Source organism: Mycteria americana, chromosome 1, assembly GCF_035582795.1.
Source record: "Mycteria americana isolate JAX WOST 10 ecotype Jacksonville Zoo and Gardens chromosome 1, USCA_MyAme_1.0, whole genome shotgun sequence".
NCBI lineage: Eukaryota > Metazoa > Chordata > Aves > Ciconiiformes > Ciconiidae > Mycteria > Mycteria americana.
In genome coordinates, this window is record NC_134365.1 from 214,430,898 (window position 1) to 214,450,004 (window position 19,107).

At 50.2% G+C, this 19,107-nt stretch overlaps 1 protein-coding gene across 3 annotated transcripts in view; it reads left to right on the plus strand.

The window, feature by feature from the left end:
- The window catches only part of ME3 (malic enzyme 3), a 135,573-nt gene extending 122,209 nt beyond the window's left edge, over positions 1-13,364 (plus strand). For all 3 annotated transcript variants that reach the window (XM_075491154.1, XM_075491153.1, XM_075491155.1), the window contains 7 exons: positions 6,868-6,965; positions 8,175-8,288; positions 8,994-9,099; positions 9,684-9,826; positions 11,547-11,720; positions 12,155-12,253; positions 13,081-13,364. In XM_075491154.1, coding sequence (XP_075347269.1) covers positions 6,868-6,965; positions 8,175-8,288; positions 8,994-9,099; positions 9,684-9,826; positions 11,547-11,720; positions 12,155-12,253; positions 13,081-13,242 — 896 coding nt within the window. In that variant the 3' untranslated portion in view covers positions 13,243-13,364. The remainder of the gene's footprint in view (positions 1-6,867; positions 6,966-8,174; positions 8,289-8,993; positions 9,100-9,683; positions 9,827-11,546; positions 11,721-12,154; positions 12,254-13,080) is intronic.
- The last annotated feature ends 5,743 nt before the right edge of the window (positions 13,365-19,107 follow it).

Below are 19,107 nucleotides of genomic sequence, written 5' to 3' on the forward strand. Positions count from 1 at the left end.
TCATTGATCAGTGTGTTACCCTCCATATTCACATATCAAACATGATTTCTTCAGGCTTAGATTGCTTACTCGGTACTGAACAGCAGAAGTTGTTCTGCAAGTTTAGTCAGAGTTGCAGAAAAATGAAGAAATCTCTAATGGGTTATTTAATTAATTATATCTGATCATGTCATTCAAAAGCCTTTCACGCATATGGGTAGGACAGAAAGAGTAGTGCACAGAAGCATAAAGCCTACTATCTGCTGACTCTGGGCATCTTCAGCAGTCTTTTAAAACTAGACCTGATGTAAGTGTAACATTGATAGCTCCTCAAAGAACCACCAATCTGAGTGTTTCAGATATATCCGTATCCAGTTTGAGACACTGTGAACAGATAGGATTTCTAAAATAGGCTGAACACCTACACCATCCAATGAGACTTCTTCAAGGCACTTCAAGATGGGAAACCCCAGATCACTAGCCACTTTAAAAACACCCAGCCTTTTGTATTTTCATAGTCCCTCTACAACTAAAGTAGTCTACAAGCAACGCACAGGGGTCATTACTTTCACAGAACCTCTCTGGGTCTTTTCCCACTGGTTAGAGCAATGATTCCCCTTTGTTGCTGGATGTATGACTGCTGATGAGCCTCAAAATATCTCTTGACCCACCAACCACTTTTTCTCATTATCCTAGCAGATAACCTTTCCATAACCTTTCCAGGACACTTCAGGAAGCAGTGTCTCAGCCTGGAGGAACACTGCTCCCAGACCTCAGCTGAGGTTGGGAACAGGCTGACTCCAGTGCTGCAAATCTCAGCAGCTTCAAAGATTTGGGCAAGTTAGAAATCAATCATGTGCAAACATGGCCTGATTTGTAGGCACGTTTCCATGTGCTGTGTGAAGCAGGCAAAGCTAGTTTTTGGCTCGGCATTAACTAATTTCAGCAGATTAAAATGGTACAGTATCTTACTTTGTTGTTTCAGCTGGTGTGGAAAATGCATCAGTAATTATCACAGGAAACTAAGGAGGGGGGGAAGCACAATAGGAAGGGACCGCTGGACGATACCCTGCTGCAGAACAAAGCAGGCTATGTCCTGCCAGGCAGCTCCTGAGCAGCACGCTTTCCCTGTGGGGATTTACCCGGCCTGAAGATAGATGTGGAGATGTTCTCAGTCCTGCAGTGGTTTACCATTACCAGGCACTCTCGTACATGCTGTGCTCTGCAGCAGAAGAGGCTCCTGCATTTTTCCTTGATGCTACTACATTAACTATTTAAGGGCCAGACTTGTGTCTAAATCACACATTGGCTGCTAAACAAGCCAGGTCAGAACAGTATGGACTCCTGGGTGTAAATGGGCCTCGGTGTCTTGGGCTTAGTGGTGCAGGGCCCTAAAGATCTGGCCTGTATCTTCTGTCATTTGGGGGATTGTAACATTAGGTCCCCTTTCCTCTCCTGCTTTTCTTGTTCGCTGTTTCTCTGGATGCCACTGCAAACTCCTGCTTTGCAGTAAAGAACAGCATACATCACCTCAGTATTAAGCTGTCTGTGATCTTTAAGTGAAGACCAGGCTAAGGAGGCAAAATGAACAGGAGAACAGGGCTGTGCTCTGAAGTGGTTTAGCTCGCTGGTATAAAAAGCATCCACAGGGTCTCCACTGCTGCAGTGGGGATGGGGATGCTTTCTTGTGAAGTGCTGGCAGCTGCCCAGTAGCCTCTGCCTTTGTGGACGAGGGGGTCCGGTCTGCCTGTTGGCACAGCCTGTGTGCTGGCTGGCACGCTGCACAGGCAGGAGTGAGGGCAGTGCTGCAGGCCAGCGCTGCAACGTATTTTTAAGGCACTGCACTGCATAGTTCAAGCACTTTACAGTGGAAGGATTAGGAATGGGCACCTAGAGATGACCTACGTTAGGCATCTGCTTTAAGATGAGCTCTGCATCTCCATTGTCAGACAGCTCTTCACCATACCACTGCCTCTTCTGGGTCACCAGTGTCCCTAAATCTGTTAATGGAGAAACTGAGTTCCTTCTCTGAGCATCGATGCTTTGTGTTTTACTGCTGTTCTTGTTGACTTGCTCCACACCATTTCTAGGTTTATTTTCTTAATGTCTTACAGAGGCCCTTTGGGGGAAGGCTAACACTAGCCCGCAGCCATGGAGGTGAAGACCTCGAGCTGCAAACAATTCAGCAGCTTTTTGCTTCAGCTTTGTTGTGTTTGACTTTTGATTATGTATTTGGAGTGGATCTGGACAAGCTCCACTCTGCTTTCCAGTAACAGGCAGAACTGCTGCAGGGAGTTAATGTGAACCAGGATTTGGAAAATCCCTATGCTTCCTCTGCATCCATAAATTTAGATATATTTTCTTGGCTTCCCTTTGCTGGAGCTGTTAAACTGGTGTTTGCCGTTCCCTGGGCCCTCATCTTGGCATGGTTTTAATGGGGTGAAGCATAAGCAGGAGGGGCAAGGGTAAAAAATAAAAGATCAGGCTGAATTTGGCCATATCTTCCACCAGTGTGCTGTGGAGAAGGGGGAATCACCCACAGGGGTGTTGTATGAAGAAGCGGGCAGTGGCGTGGCTGCGTGCTCCCATCGCTGCTGCTATCAGAAGGATTCGGCATGGTGGTGATGCTCTGCTCCACCCAGCCAGCGCCGGGCCAGGTGTCAGAGCAGTGCCAGCCCTCAGCATGGGGGGCTTTGGCCCCAAGCATCCACAACGTCCCCGCTTCCCACCGTGTCCCCTGCTTAGCCACTGGGTGCTGTCACACTGGTACAGCCTTGACATTGGTGCTGGGCAGCACTTTCCCTGTGGCACTCATGCCAGCGCTGCCCGTAACTCCATGTGCGAAGCCGCTCGCCCCTCTGTCCGCTCTCCCCTCTCTGAAGGAAGGATAAGGTCCCCGGGCATAGGTGCCTCTGGGCTGCAGCCTTTTCCATCTGTGCAGTGTCTTGATGCTGCGGAGCAGATCCTTTCCCCCGAGTTTTGGTCCAGTGTAGCTCCAGCTCCCTCTTCTGGGGCTTGTTCTTACTTACATTAGTGCAAATGGAACATCAACCTCAAAGGGGTTTTCCTTAATGTTTTACAATATTCTGAATGTGCCTGAGTGTCAGAAATTAATTCCTACAGGATGGCCATTTTCCTGAGTGTACCTTAGTTTTAAATGCCTCTCTTCTTTGCTGGTCCTGTTGCTGTGGACTCCCCAGAGAGGCTCCTGAGGTCTGCTTGCTATTTGGTGATATTATGTTGAACATTCACTTTGAGTCTCGGACAGACGGGATGATTTGTGAGCATTTTCCTTTCTTCTCTCTGTGCGCCTCCATGTCTCACCTCAGATACAGACCAGCCAAGCTGGGTCTTGCTAATTACTTAAGGAAGTAGTTATCTGCAGTAGCAGCATTCAGCCTCGTTGGAAAACAGATAGATAGACCAACGTGTTGAAGCATGGTTGTTTTTTTCTTGCCACAACTCATGGTGAGGGGTTCCCCCCGCCCTGCCATCTCATTTTGTGGTCTTTTCAGAATTGAAGCACAATGATTAGCCAGTTCCTTACATGAACCAGCAGTGAACTCTCCTCCATAGAGATGCTCTATTGTTCCATGCTCAGAAACTGTAATTATCAAAGAAAAATATTGAGCTGAGGCCAAGGTACAGTAACTTTGTTACTTGAGTAACGGGGGTGAGATGCAGTTTGGGAGACATGGAGGGATTAGAAACACATTGGAGAGAGAGGAGGAGGATTAGGAATGGCAGAGCTGAACAGAGTCCTGCTGTTAGCCAGAGCTGCAGTGCGAGTGCAGGGGGATGAGTAACGGCACACCCAGTCCCACAGGTCTCCGCTCTGCAAAATGCACGCTGCTCTACAGACTGAATCCATGCACCCTTTCTTTCCATTTGCCCCACTTCTCAAATTCTTGATGGTAACATCTTTAAAAAGACCTCGAGTCCCTCTGCTGAATGCCCCACGAGCATTTTCCATTTAAATGGTTTTGCAGATGCCAGCATTTGTCCCATCAGACTTCTTGACAATCATAAGTTACAAAGCAATTTTGCCTGGGTCAGGACCAAGAGAAACAAGATACTTGTCCAGTTACATTTCTTTCTTTTAAATACTTCCCAGGCATCTATTGCTGCTAATGCTGTGACCTGACAAACTGTCACACTGTAACTGTTCCACTTCGGGATTTTTTCCTCTGATCCGTTCCCCACTCCCACCTACGCGGGGATTTGGGGATTTCTGTGCAAAGTAAGCCTGGGAGATAGTGTGTGAGCATGTGTGAGCGTCGGCGTAGGCATTCATATTCTACTGTATGTCATAAGCGTGGCATCGCTGACAACTGTGGGACTCTGGACTCTCCCCACTTCTTTGCAGTTCAGACTGCCAGGGTGGGATCCCTTCCTCCAACCTTTAGATGTCTGCACTAGAAGTGTCTACAGGTATTCCAGTTATCTTGTCTCTCTTAAAAAACTGTGGTGGTAGTGACACTTTTAGGGTGCATTTCATTTGACCCAGTCCAGGTGTCTGCTTTAGCATGCGCAGGATCGTACATGTTTGTTTAGAGGAGTCCCATCCTTAGCATCTGGCATGGCAGCAAGCCAAGCAGTCCTGCTGATTATAGACTCACCGAAATACAGAGAATGAGCATGGGCTAGCTATATGACACCCATAAAAAGCAAAATCTAAAACCTAGGCAATTATCTGGTGTTCCCTTAAATTCCTTGGATGTTCATTATCTTCCTCTGTAATTTTTCTAGTCCGAAGGCATGGTATTTTGCCAGGTACATACATTACCCTAAATACAGCTTAAAAAGGCAGAGATTTTGTGCAGGAGAAGCAAGAGGAAATCCTTCATATACATCCTTCAGTTTTCTGAGTTGACATGTTAATACTGAAGCAGCAGAGCACTCAGTGGCTGGTTCCCTCCCCATCAACTCCCTTTTAAACTGACTGAATTCAGCTGGTCTGGATCTGGAAATAAACTGGTCCAAACTGTTTTCTGGGCTAATAAAGGGAATTCATCCTTGGTGCTGAAGCTAATGTCTCAAGTGATTCTTTGCAAGAAAGAAGCTTAAGAAGCCATCAACTGTTAGTCTAGTCCACTTTGTGTTTAAGACACGGATGCTTGCAATGCCCTCATGAGTAAGAAATGGTGTTGCTGCCATTCTGTACCGGTGTGCCTGTGCATGGACACCACGGCACTAATGTTTGCTGCAGGAATGTGGCCACTGCCACCTCTGCTAAACCAGAATCACTCTTAGTGGCACTGATTATTAATTTTTTGAGAACTATAACTCACCTGAGTTATAAAAGCAAAATGTCAGTGAGCTAATGGTACTGATAAACACTTCTGGTCTGGCCAATAAAGATTTTCTTTGTCAGAGTAGCTTATATAGGTTCCCTAAGCAAAATAAGCCATGTCAATAAGAGTTACTTCTCTGCCAGAGTAGCTGTGCTCCCGCTAGGTTTTCTGCTTGCGTGGAAATAATGAGAGAGTAAATCATTCACTGATGCTATGATATACCAGTAGATTTCTAGTTTAGCTGTGGCTTTTGCGCTAAAGAAAAGGAGCAGGTAAAGCTGAATTTATTTTCTCTGTCCTTGACAGATGAGGCAGCACCCTCTGCTGGTTTCACTGCTCATGGTCATGCTCATTTCACTGCTCGTGAGCTGTTCTCGTTTCCCAGCTGGGCTGTTTGCTGGTGCGTGGCAGCACCCCAGGCCCTAAGGACCCTGCAAGGGGTTCTCACTGAAGCACTGACTGATTGAAACCCTGATGCACTGGCTGATTAAATAGGCAGAAAAATAGGAGATGCTGGAAATTTGGTGAAATCAGGTTTATTAGCCTAAAAGCGTTCGTTGTCCACCCCACCCATGACCACCCACACAAGACTTGTTACTTGTGGACTCCCTGATTTCTCACAAAGCTTCTGAAGATGAGAATGGAGAAACCAGCATTAGAGCTGGGGACAGCATCAGAGCTGTGGGCACATTAAAACTGGCATCCTTTAAAAGGCTGCGGAATAAAACTAATGGACTCAATGATCCTTATTGGGTCCCTTCCAACTTCATATATTCTATGATAAAACTGCCTCCTCGATTCCTAGCTCACCTTTAACACTTGTTAAGTGTTTAACAGCTTGCCCAGGTGACCTGAGATACCACCACTGCCTGAATCCTCATTAGTCTGTGCCTTACTTGGTTTCTTCCCACCATGTTCTTTCACCTGGGATAGGACATTAGGTAATACTATATGTGATTGATGCGGGGTGAAGGCAGGTTTATTCAGTCTAGGCATCTGCCTCCCTTGATGGATGGAAAGAAATATCACGGTGGCTGTAACAGCAGGACTCTACTCTCCATATACTGGATTCTTTCTCACTAATCCGGGACCAACTCATGTTCTCAATGACTCCTTAATGCTTGGCAGTGAGGCATGATGGTTCTGAGTCAGGGTATCAGAGTATCAGGGAAGTAAAAAAAAAGAAGGTGGTGCTGGGCTGTGAAGGTAAATGGGGAGGAAGAGGATGGTAATTCCATGACCACAGAGGATTTTGTGACAAAGGTGCCCAAGTTCAGACCACTGCTCTGCTACAGATGTCTTATGTGACCTTAGACAAGTCACATGCATCTTAAACACTTGGGAGTTACGTTTTAACTTCTTCTGGCATTCTGGGACTCAGTGGCCCTTTGAGTCTATATAGAGGGAAATAGGTGTTCTCCTGCCTTGCAGGGATCTTCTGACGATTAATATTTCAGAGTAGGGAAGGCATTCTGATCCTTTAGTGACAGGATCTAAGAGAATGGTCCCTACCACAAGGTTTCTAACGCCATATCAGTAGGGTAGACAATCCTTTTGCCAGGATGACCATCTCATGGTGTTTCTCTCTTTTCAGGCACTGCGTCTGTTGCAGTCGCTGGCATCTTTGCGGCCTTAAGGATCACAAAGAACAAGCTCTCTGACCATAAGTTTGTTTTCCAGGGAGCTGGAGAGGTAGGAATGTTCTTGAGTTTGTTCCCAAATATGATCTAAATTCAAATTTAGAGAGAGAAAAGTCAACCATGAAACTTCCTGCAAGGCTTGGTTTCATGAAAACAAAGCACAGAAGCAGGTTCCTTGCCACTGGGCAGGAGTGGGCCCCACAGGTGGATCTTGCTGCTGCATAGAAGTTGTCAACAGTCTTTCAGTGACCTCTTGGCCCGTGAGTCCTGGGCAGACTTCCTGGATGCTACGAGGCTGCCCATGTGTCAGTGGGGCTTTAAGTACCTTGAGGGAAGTCCCTTATGAGGTAGGGTGCTGCAGGAACATTAAGGAGGCTGGTTTGAGTCCTCAGGGTTGGTATTTAGAGTAAACCAGAGCTGCTTTAGCAAGAGTCAAAAGGACTCAAAGAACCGTAAGAACATAACCTCACTTTTTGGAGTCAGTCATATTGCCCCCATGGCAGAAGTCAGGTAGTCTGTAAGGTGCCTTGCTCAAAGAGAGAGGGGGAAGAAAAAGTTTCTAAAGCCTGGACTGTGGACTAAAGGTGTTGGTCCAGGTCCTGGCTCAGCTCTCGCCCACCTGTGGGACTTTGGGCAAGGTCTGTTACTTGCTGTTTGTCTATCCCTCTGTGAAGCAAAGATTGCTTCTTCTCTTTCTCCACCCTTCCTGACAGACATGTCTGTGCTGTGGCACAGAGACCATCCCGCCTTGTTAGTCCCCATCTGGGCAGGAGGGCTGGGCACAGCTGTAGGACCACTAACACACACAGCATGTCCAGGGCTGTTTCCTGTGGCAGGGATGTCCTGTGGCAGGACAAGACTTTCCTCTTGGTAGTACTTCAGATGCAGCAATCCGACTCTGCTTTGAGTTCCTCTGTACTGGCATCGTCACCAACGTTTGTTCAGTGTCTGCCCCTTTTCCTTCCCTGCAGCAGCTGGTTTAAATGGTGTAGACAGCCTCTGCCTGTCAAGGTACCACCTCCACTGCTCCAGCCTCATGGGCAGCCTGCTCTGCTGGACGATTGGGGTTTTTTTTATTTATTTATGGCAGCACCTACAATGCTAAGATCAGCCCCATGCCATGGCACTGTACAACCATGGAGCAGAAAGCCTCCCTGCTTTGTGCAGTGCTGGGGGATGACCGAACACATCTCTCATTTAAAATCTGCCCCCCCTCAAAGATGATGATACCCCAATGAAGCGTTTATATACTGTGTTCCAGGCTGCAATGGGCATAGCTCATCTCATCCTCATGGCCATGGAAAAGGAAGGAATTTCACGAGAGGATGCCATCAAAAAAATTTGGATGGTGGACTCCAAGGGACTGATTGTGAAGGTAAATTTGTCTCCAGAGCTGAGCTCTACTCCCTGCCACCTCCTGCAAGCTAGAGAGAGGCCAGAGCAGGCAGATACCTTGGACCCTGCTCAGCCCTGGAGTAAGGGCTTCAGTTTTGCTGGTGCCAGCAGAGCTGTTCCTGCTTTCAGAGGACTAGATCTCATGGTGACAACAGTGTACCAGCAGCACTGTCTACGCTAAAGGCAATGCTTTGAGCTGGGTCTCTAAAGTGGTAGGATACACTGATGTCTCAGTGGTATTGTAACTCCATATGGCCATGGTGTCAAACAGTGCTGGAAGTCCTGCATGTCAGTCATATGAGGTATTTTCAACAGCAACGTTGTGCCCCTGCTTGGTGATCCAGCCTGGCCCAACTCTACTCTGCACTCCCTGGGTCCTCAGGGCCTCTGCCCTTGTCCCTTCTCAGACTTGAGGAGACTTGTGCTATGTGTACAACTTCTCTGCCTTGGCAGCCAGACCTTTCCTCCACATGATCAATGTATTTTGGAGGGTGAGAGGAGCAGAGGCCAGCCCCGTGTGACATTACACCAACATCTCAATGCCTGACTGGCTGATGCTGAGGAGCTGCTCTGAGGAATCTGGTTTAAGTAGGGGGCCAAGAGATGAAATTAACTGATGAGTTACTATCTTATGTCTCCACCTTTTGCCAACAGACCAAAGTTTGACTCCTCTTTTTCCTCACAGGGTAGGAGCCACCTGAACCATGAGAAAGAAATGTTTGCCCAGGACCACCCCAGTGTGAACACGCTGGAAGAAGTTGTGCAGAAAGTGAAGCCTACAGCAATTATAGGTGGAGTTCCCTTAGCGTGACCTTTTCACGTCAATTCAGTTCTTAGGAGAGTTTCTGTCTTTCTTCCAGGGCCTCCTTTTGTTCTCCCAGTCAAAACAAAATGAGCTTTTTTTACTCCCATTTTGTCAGTTGAGTTTTCCACATCCTTTTCCCTTCAACTGTGGGGCACAGGCTTCCTCTCTTTTGGAGCTGCAGGAGCCCTCCCAGACAGGGCTGCAGAGGGAGGTGCCGCAGGAGGCAGGATTTGGGGCTCTCGGCAGCAAGCGCGGCCCGGGCAGGCGGAGCAGGATGAGGATGACAACAGGCAGCTTGGGCAGTTCTTGGGGAGGCAACATGCTGAGCACCGCAGCCAGACCAGCCCAAACACTGATTCCCACCCTGCCCAGAGTAGCAGAGGGCTTTATTTTGAGATAGGCTTTTAATCTCACCATAATATGAGAAACATTCCCACTTGCATCTCCAGAGATGGAGCCCATTCCCTCCCACAGTTCATTTATCGGTACAGGCATTCAAGAGGGATCAGCCCAATGCGCTGAAGTCAGACAGTCGGAAAGCACCGTCTCACTCTGCTGTTGTTGTTTTAGGTGTCGCAGCCGTTGCAGGAGCTTTCACTGAGAAGATTTTGAAGGACATGGCAGCATTCAATGAGAGGCCCATCGTGTTTGCCCTGAGCAACCCCACAAGTAAAGCGGAGTGCACAGCGGAGCAGTGCTACCGCCTCACCGAGGTACTGGAGCTCAGCATAGGGAAGCTGGGTGCTCCAGGTACACTGTGGCCATGACTGTACCAAGGAAACCACAGTGGTGCATGGTGGGCGGACAAGTGACAGTGGGCATAAGTTGAAACGAAAGACATTCAGGCTCGTCATAAAGAAAAACTTGCACACTGTGAGGAGAGTCAGGAGGTGGAACAGGGGCCCCGACTGCTCGTGCAGTCTCTGTCCTTGCATGTTTTCAAGACCAGGCTGGATAAAGCCCTGAGAAACCTGGTCTGATCTCATAGCTGACCTTGCTGTGAGCAGGAGTTTGCACTAGAGACCTCCCTAGGGTCCCTGCCAGCCTGAATTACTTTGTGATCCTATACAGAAAGCACTTGCCTCCTTCACTCACAGCTGTCTGAGATGTCCCATCCTCCCAAGTTACTGTCCCCTGTGTTTTGCCACCCTAGTTGTTTGTGTAACAGTTTCATCACCCAACTTGGGTCCAATATCACTGAAGAATTATTTTCATGTGGATTGACTTGGGGTAAGAGAGGAGGCCTTGTCTCACTCTCCCCTTTGCCTCCCCCCACCATCTCCTGTTTCTGTGTCTTAGTGCTGCTGGCTGGATCAGTCATACAGCCCCCAGACCCTTATCCCACATGAGTCTCTCTTCACACTCCATAGATGGTTGATAGAGAGGAAGAGAGACTCCTCTCAGCAAGTTCAGAGCACTTGCACTTGGGCAGTGCAAACATCCACACGGTGCTCAGTGGCCCTGTCCGTGGCCCTGTTCATGACTCTGGAGACCAGGCCCTTCAGAAGGGCCTGAAGATGGCTCTGGTGGAGATGTTTCTCACTGACTGGCTGGAGATTTGTCCACTTGTGTCACGGATGGAGTGATGCACTTCATTTGTAAGAGAGAAGCAAAAATATACTTCATTGATATCAATGGTAAATGCGACAGTGGTTTAACGAGATTCGATGGTAAGGTACACTTGATTATTTACTGCATAGAGGACAGAACAAAACTGTCAGGGAGACCCTCCCGTTGAGTCATGAAGTTCAGAAAGGATCCCCTTGCTTTCGAAACTCTTCTCAGAGAGGAGTCTAGGTGCAGCTTGATCCAATCCTTGATCCAATCCTTGATCCAATCCCAGACTTGGTCAACAGTTTATGTCTAAAGGATTATATATACACAATCAATCCTTTATATCACTTAGCTAAGATTTCAAAGTTTAGCATGCTATTAGTCACTTACCAAGGATCTGTTGCGGCAAGGAATCTCTCAACCTCGAGGAGTAACCTCGAGAGGCGTCCCTACTCAAGGGGAGATCCTGGCGTGCAGCCCGCTGCTGTGCAGGAGAGCTCAAAGGGCTCTTGGGCTGCTCACTATTTATGGAGGTAAGATGACTGGCCCATAGCCATATTTGCACGCCAACCACAGATTTTAGTTTCTTTGCTGTGGTTAGGTGGGTGCATCACACAATAGCCCTTGACTATTGTGTTGTTATCTGTCTCCCGAATCCACTTTGAGCCAGATGCAGCCATCACGACCAGACACATCCATTACAACCATCACTGGTGGTTATCACTTGAGCAGGGTTACAGGAGATAAAGGTCAGGTTTGGGGGGGGGAGCACACCATCACAACTTGTCACCAGAGTCCCCTGAGCGCAGATCACGGCAAGCAGCAGAAATGTTAAGATGTCTCTTCTGAATTTGGATGCCTCTTTCTCTCTCTTCTCAGGGACGGGGAATATTTGCAAGTGGGAGTCCATTCTCAAAGGTGACCCTACCCAACGGACAGACCTTCTTCCCTGGCCAAGGAAACAATGCCTACGTTTTCCCAGGAGTGGCACTGGGAGTCATTGCCTGCGGAGTCCGGCACATCTCTGACGATATCTTCCTCATCACAGCGGAGGTTTACAAATGGCATTTAACGTTTTTAAAAAGATTATAAGAGGCACATGCACCTACTTCAGGTGTTTTCAAGAACCTGGCCTGTGGCAATGCCTTGAGTGGAAATTGCACCACCTCAGCAAAAAGCTGCAGCCTCTCCCAGTCTCAGGGAAAGCTCAAGCTTCCATTGCACCTACAAAGGTGCAGGAGCCATGACAGAGTTCCACTCATTCTCCACAACTGATGCCCTGCCACAGCACTTCCATCATTCTGGCTCCAGTTTTAAGTCTGTAATGAAATGTATACACACATGTACTTCGAATAGCTCAGCAGTTCCCATTGAGAACTAGTCCCAGCTCCGCCACTGCTGAGGTTTCAGCCACCTATCCTGTAATGCTAGTGAATGTGGTAAGTGCTTGAGCTCACCTCTATAAACTACTTTTCTCTTCTTTCTAGTCTATCGCTGCCGAGGTGACAGAGCAGAATCTTGCAGAAGGAAGACTCTATCCCCCCTTGGACAGCATCAGAGAGGTGTCTCTCAAAATTGCTGTGAAAGTGAGTACTCATTTATTTCCCCTTTCTGTGTTAGGGAGGGCAGGAATTGCCTTGGCATCATTCTTGCTTTGTGTTTTTTCAATTCAACTTTTTCTACAGCATAAAGCAATGATTCTCAGGAATCCTTCCAGCCAGAATTACTGCATTCATTTCTCCCATCATTAAAGCCTAAATGCGAAAAATACTCCTGATTCTGGGTGCCTCACAGCTCGCAAAGTTCTTCTTTATTGCTTGGAGCTGTGAGTGCTCAGTGCTTCAGGAAATCAGGTTTAGGGTCAAATTCAAACATGACGCAAGTTGCCAAAAGATTTTAGGTTCCAAATTGCTATTTTGGAACCTCTCCTCCTGTATTTGATAGAGGCCTAAGTACCTAAATGCTATTGCAGATCTGAGCTTGTTGTCCAGTTGTGGGATTGGTGCCCTGTATACATCAAATTTGTCATTCGCATTCAGGGTACACCCACTGAGAATCACACTGGCCTGCTAGGAGTTACCGACAGATATACAGGGTAGCTGAGGAGCTTCGGGGCATGAGCGGAGGTGGTTAAATGGCTGCTCTCCTTTAATTGCACAGTCCAACCATTTTGCCAGGGCAGGGGTGTGCATTTCTAAGCTGCTAGTAATTGCAGGCAGCTTGCATTCCCTCACCCAAGTGATGAAGCTGACTCAGGGAATCGCACAAAAAGAAAACAGCAAAAAAGGACACAATTTTGAGAGGGGAGAGGGGGGAAAGAGGGAAAATACAGCCAGGGCCAAACTGTAGTTGATTTCAACTTCATAATGCACCAGCTTTATTTCATCAGCTCACTTCGCTTATCTTTTTGCAGATTGTTGACTGGGCCTACAAGCATGGTCTTGCTTCTTGGTACCCCGAGCCAGCAGACAAGGAAGCCTTTGTGAAACGGCTCGTTTACAGTCCTGATTACGATTCATTTGTTATTGATGATTACAGGTGGCCCCCCGCAGCCATGCAAACACAAGATGTATAAGTTTTTGTGAGAACTGTTTCCTCATTTTTTCCATCAGTTCCCGTGGTTCATATTATTGCTGATATAAATGCACCTCCAGGCTTGCAGAATGATAAAAGTAAATGAATCCAAGTAGTTTTTTACTTGCCGCTACTTTTTCTCTGTGGGAGCGTATCAGTAGGGAATAAAACAGAGTCGAAGCTGGGCAGTCAGTACTCCAAGGAGAGAGGCAGACTATGGCTGCAGCCCATCCCAGTCAAGCAGCACTGCATATTGCTGCTTGCTTAACATATTGCGCGGCTCTCAGCTCAGCTGCCTCGGGAGAAGCTCCCTGGGCCAGCTCAGAAGCAAAGAGTCCTATTCCTAGTGGGACTGCCTACAGGAAGCTCGGAGCCCCACTTCCATGGTGGCAGCTGTATGCATGATCATTCCTCACACACACTTTGCCCGTGGCTCTCTCGATGTGACGGGAAGCGTGTGCATTGCCCTGGGAGAGGTGCATGCTTGGGCAGTGCTACCCTTTCCTGCTTCAAAAGTCCCCAGTGTTTGGGGGGTCTCATCCAACCCAAGCTGGTGTGTTGGCCACACAGCCTGGCACTGTCCTGTGCCCCACTCCCTTGGAGACAAACCCCAAAACCTCCCTCAGCCCCATGGGGACAAGAGACTCCCTCCCCTCTGCAGTCCAGGCTGCTCTCCAAGGGCACAGGAGCCAAGGGGCACACAGCGGGGAGCCAAGCTGGAGACCAGGGCACCCCTGAACCCACACACAGCCGCCCACTACATCACTGCATCTTCTGCTGCGCGCTGCTAAGGAAGCACTGCCACCAGCCAACGGCCCTCCTGGGGGTCTCTCTCTGTCACAGAGTCCCAGGGAGGCTCCCCTAGCCCTGAAAAATTGTCACACCCCGCTAAATACTATCCCAGTGGGCTGACAGTGTACCTGACCGTCATTGGGAAAGAACAGAGGGTCTTGCTGGCAGCTCTTCCCTTCCCGGTTCTCACCACTCACACACAGCAAGGCCGAGGCTGGTTACCACAGTCTCTCTTTAGTATCTTTAAGTGGCTTTTAGTACCAGGAAAAGCATCTCGTCCCTTTGCTGATGAGCCACAGTCTCTCCAGTGTCCGTGTGCTTGTAATGCCAGCACCTTTCACGCTCCTCGCATAGGTAGGTCTTCTCACCTAGGCTAAGGAAGGAAAGACAAAGCCGTCAAGTATCAGGTTCAGAGAAAGAACTGAGAAATACTCGCATTTCTTGAGCAAGAGACCCTGGAACTGAAGTTTCCTTGTCTTTTCTGTGGCTTCTGGAAAAAAAAAATCTGCTTTTGAGAAGGGAGGTAGCAGGGTGGCAATTAGTTTTTTTGTTTCAGAAAGGTGCCTACACAGCTGCTTTTCTCTTCTTCCCTCTTCTTCCTGTGCACCTCCCCAGCGCTCAGTTAAAGGCTTGACCTTTCTGTGTATTCAGCTTCTGGGCCTGACTTCTCAAATACTAGGCAAGAATGAAAAACAAAAAGAAAAAAAAAGAGAGAGAATGCCTTATAGGTGGAGCCACGAAGAGCAACTTTCCTGAACAGCCTGGGAGCATTGCGGAGTGCTCAGCCAGTCTCATGAGAGTCACCTGACAGTCTTCCCCTTCAAGCACTGCCAGCAAGAAAGGCTTCATGCTTCCGCCAATGAAGCCAAAGACAAGACGCTTTTTGACAGGTGGCTTGAAAGTCTGAATTCTTCAGTATTCCAGAAATGAGACTTCAGAAGCATGGTTTCTTCTTCAGAATACTGCTTCTGGTCCAGCTTGTCTTGCCCAGGCAAACAGCGAGTCTAAGAGAGGGAGGATCAAGCCAAGCCCTTGCCACAGAGAGGCCTCTTTTTATCCTCTGGGTTTATCCGACATCTGTCATGCCTTGTAGGGATGAGGCCAGCCAGAGACACAGCAGCCCCTGCCTGGCTCTGTGGAGGCAACGATACCCCTGGGACCTGGGGACCTTCAGCCCCAGCTCCCATGGCAGAGGCAACAGGCTCTTTTGGGGGAAATCTGAAAATGCCTTCCATACCTCGGCCCTTCTCCCTGTAAGAGTCTGAGCCATTTCTCATTGGAACCAGGAACAGCCCAGGGTGTCGAACAAGCTCAGACACACATGGAGTGATCCCAAGAGCGTGTGGCCCTCTCCCTGTATCATGAACTCAGCCCTGATCACTGTTACCATATGTTGTTGGTTAATGATTGTAGGCAGCCAAATACCATAAAACAGCTTGCTTACTCTCAGGCAGTGGCATGGAGAAGAGAATCAGAAAGGTAAACATAAGAATACCTCTGGGCTGAGATAAAAGACAGATTAATAGGTAAAGCAAAATCTGCACACACAAGCACTCTGAGGAGCCAGCTCCCACGTCACTTCTTCCCCTAGGCTCTTCTTCACTCCTTGCTTCTCCCTTCTCTTTCTCCACCTGCCCCTTGGCAGTCTGAAGAGGCCCTTTCCCAGCAGCTCTTCCAGGTGCTACGTAGAGCCCAATCCTGGAAGCAAGGAGACCAGAGCAGTGTGATTCCAGGGCACCACCTCCCAGGGCTGCAGGGCTCTGGCCTTGGCGCCACCTTCTGAGAGATGCTTGCTGTCGGTTGGGAAGGGAAGGGAAGGGAAGGGAAGGGAAGGGAAGGGAAGGGAAGGGAAGGGAAGGGAAGGGAAGGGAAGGGAAGGGAAGGGAAGGGAAGGGAAGGGAAGGGAAGGGAAGGGAAGGGAAGGGAAGGGAAGGGAAGGGAAGGGAAGGGAAGGGGCAATCCCTAGCCCCTGGGCCACGCTGCGCTGTGAATCCACTCATCTTCCAAAAGAAGCAGGAGCAAGCGTGGAGCGATGGGAGATCCCCTCCTTGGAAAAAATCTCCCTCCAGCTCTTTCCCCAGCAGTGGGCAAGCCCTGGCACTACCGGCTGACCCAAGAGAAGCTGAGAAGCTGCTGACGTGGTCAGCAGCCAAGGGCTGCAGAAGCAAACGTACTCACCTGGGGAACACGACGACATCGCCAGAAGCCGTCTGGGAAAGGGCGTTCTTTCTGCCTGATAGGGCCGAACCCGTCGTCCCTGGCCTCTGCAGGAGAGACAGCCCCGGGTGAGACCATTGCCAGGAAAGGATCCCGTTGCCAACCAAGGCAGCCAGCCTTTGGGCTGCTAAGGCAGAAAGCTGCCCTCTGGCAGAGCTCCTGTCCTCAGCGTTAACCCCTCTGCATTCGAAGCAGGAGCTGCTCAGCGAGCGCCTGCACCCGGGTAATAACACTGCCTGGCTTTGTGCTAAGGCAAGAGGCAGCCGTTTCAAGCAGGAGACGAGTCAGTCCCGCAAGGAGAAGTCACTGCCAATGGCCTTTCAGGGCATTTCCCAAGAACCCATGGCAGTGCTGGCGGAGTCAGACACTCACGCTGAGGAGAGATTTCAGCAGGTGGCCGGTGCTATCCAGGGTGCAAACAAAGCCTGCGGAAAACCGCATTGTGACTTTCTTCTTCCGGAAGCGCAGGCAGCCAAGGTCCTTGAAGATGAAGTCTACATCCCGCTTCTCTGCCAGGGTGTAAGACAGAAAAAGCAGGGTCTCTTGAACGCAGCTGCCATGAGCAGAAACGACTGCCAGTGGAGCCATCAGGGTGCAAACAGTGCAGAGAGGGACCTTTTCAGGAGGTGCAGCTTGATGGCGGTAGGAGGTTTGGGGCTGTCTTTGCTTGTGAGGAGCTCAGGCTGTCCTCAGGACCTCCTGAAGGAGCTCTAAACTCCTCTCAGTCCCCTGGCAGTAGCAGTTCAGCACGCATCTCAGGGCCCCCACAAGAGGAAGCCATCCCTTTTATTTGCGTCCTTAGCAGGGAAAGTGTCTTTCTCATGACCTTATGTGAACTTCTCTGACAGGTGAAAGACGGGCTTCTGCGCGTGGAGGAACTGATGGCCCTCCATGGACAAATCGTATTGAATAAGGCAGAAGGTGCCCAGTCCAGGTACTGTGACACCATGAAAAGAGAGAGAAAAGGAGGAACAGGGCTCAGTATTTCTGAGGTGGGACATAGCTTCGCCGAGCAAGTCTGTTGTGACCTGGCCGATGCTCATGGGGAAGGGGCCAGATGGCAGCAGTCTGGAGAGCTCTAGAGATGGCCTTGCCCTCTGGGCCTTTTTCACCTCCCTCCAGAGGTCCTCCAGACCAGAGCAAATGCTCTCAGCTAGGGAGGACCCCCCCAAGGGCTTTCCAACAAGTGGGGAAAGCATGGAGAAATGCCTCAGGCTGAATGCTGGGCTGCCCGCTCTGTCCACACGCAATGCACAAGCTCCAGGCAGCATGGATCAGTTCCTTCTGCTGGAGCTGGGCTCTTCTCTTTGTCCCAAGTGTCAGAGCAACAGCGCCTGTGCCATGTCTGTAGCCCGCAGTACTGCCAGGGTGTTTCTTCTGCATTAAGAGATGATGTGGTGTCCTTAAACACCCCCTACATGTCTCCAGGATAAAATCAGGCACAACAGGGCTGCTCAGCTGCCTGTTAAACTCCTGTGAAGCTCACTCTGCCCCACCAGTCAGAATGGTGGCCCAAATGGGAAGAAAAGCGACTCCTTGGATACCCCTCCAGCTGAGGCCCGCTCCCTGGAACGCTGCAGCAGCTGCGGGACACTGACGCGTTTGGTACGACGGCTCTCATTCCATGGCTCTAACAGCCAGAGCGAGCCCGCTCTACAGCAGCGCTCATCCAAGCCCCAGGGTATCTGGGGAGGTTTGGTTAGTCGAACCACGCCAACCCCGGCACAAGGGCTTAAACCTTCACCGGGCGCCTGGTGCTACCCAGGGTGTGAAGTACTTGGTGCCTCGCTTTTCATGAATGAGCAGAAGGCCGGTGCCCTTGAACAAGAAAACAACATCCCGCCCGTCCCTGAGGGACTGAGAGCGGGGCCCAGCTCAGCACAACACCTTGCAGAACACCAGGAGACAGGCAGACAGGAGCACAGTGACTCTCCCAGCACCGAGGCGGGGACGGACGAGGTCTGCGCCTGCCAGGCTACAGCGCCGCGCACACGCAGCTCTCCTCAGGGGCTTCGTCCAGCCAGCTCCAGCTCCAGCTCCAGCACCACCCCAGGCCGGCCAGTCCCAGCAATAAGGCCCGCCATTCACACACCCGAGAGGGAACGTCCCGCCAATCACACACGCGAGTGGGAATAGCCCGCCAATCGCACACCCGAGCGGGAACGGCCCGCCAATCACGCGCTGCCAAGCCAGCAGGCTGCTCCCAATCCGGTGCCAGCTTCCAGAGGCCCCGGGAAGCTTCCAGAAGGAGCGGCAGGGCCCTGGGGGGGCGGGCAGCCCAGCAGGCCCTGAGAGGGGAGGGGAGGTGCAGCCACGGGGGCAGCTGGGGCCAGGGCTGGGGGTGGCTGCTGGCCCCAGCGTGAGAGGGTGGCTCCCACCGAGAGCCTGCCCACCAACATGAGCCCACTCAGACACACAGGAGGGAGCCGCAGCCACGACCAGTGGTCACCGGGGGACGTAAAACTGCCTCAGAAATGCTGAGGGGAACCCCCGCCCCACCCCCCCACCCTCCCAGCCCTCGGTCCTTCGTTCATGTAGCAACACTCAGCTTCATCAAACAGGGTCCGTATCCTGCCGAATCCGGAAGAATAGCCAATTGCACTTGAAAGAAACTTACAGCAAGGGTGACTGACTAAAGGTCTCTCAGAGCATTAGCAAAAGAGAGAAAGCAAGCCTGCGAGAGAGGGTGAAATATGCACAGTAATGACACAGGCCCGTAGAAGGTGCCTTCCCGGCTCTCTTACGTCCGTCTCAGACAAGGGTCCGCCATCAGGGCTCTGGCTCGGGAAGCCGCTCGTGCTGCCCTTCTCTGCCCCAGAAGAAATCCCAAGCAAGCAACGCAGACAGGCCCGGTGCT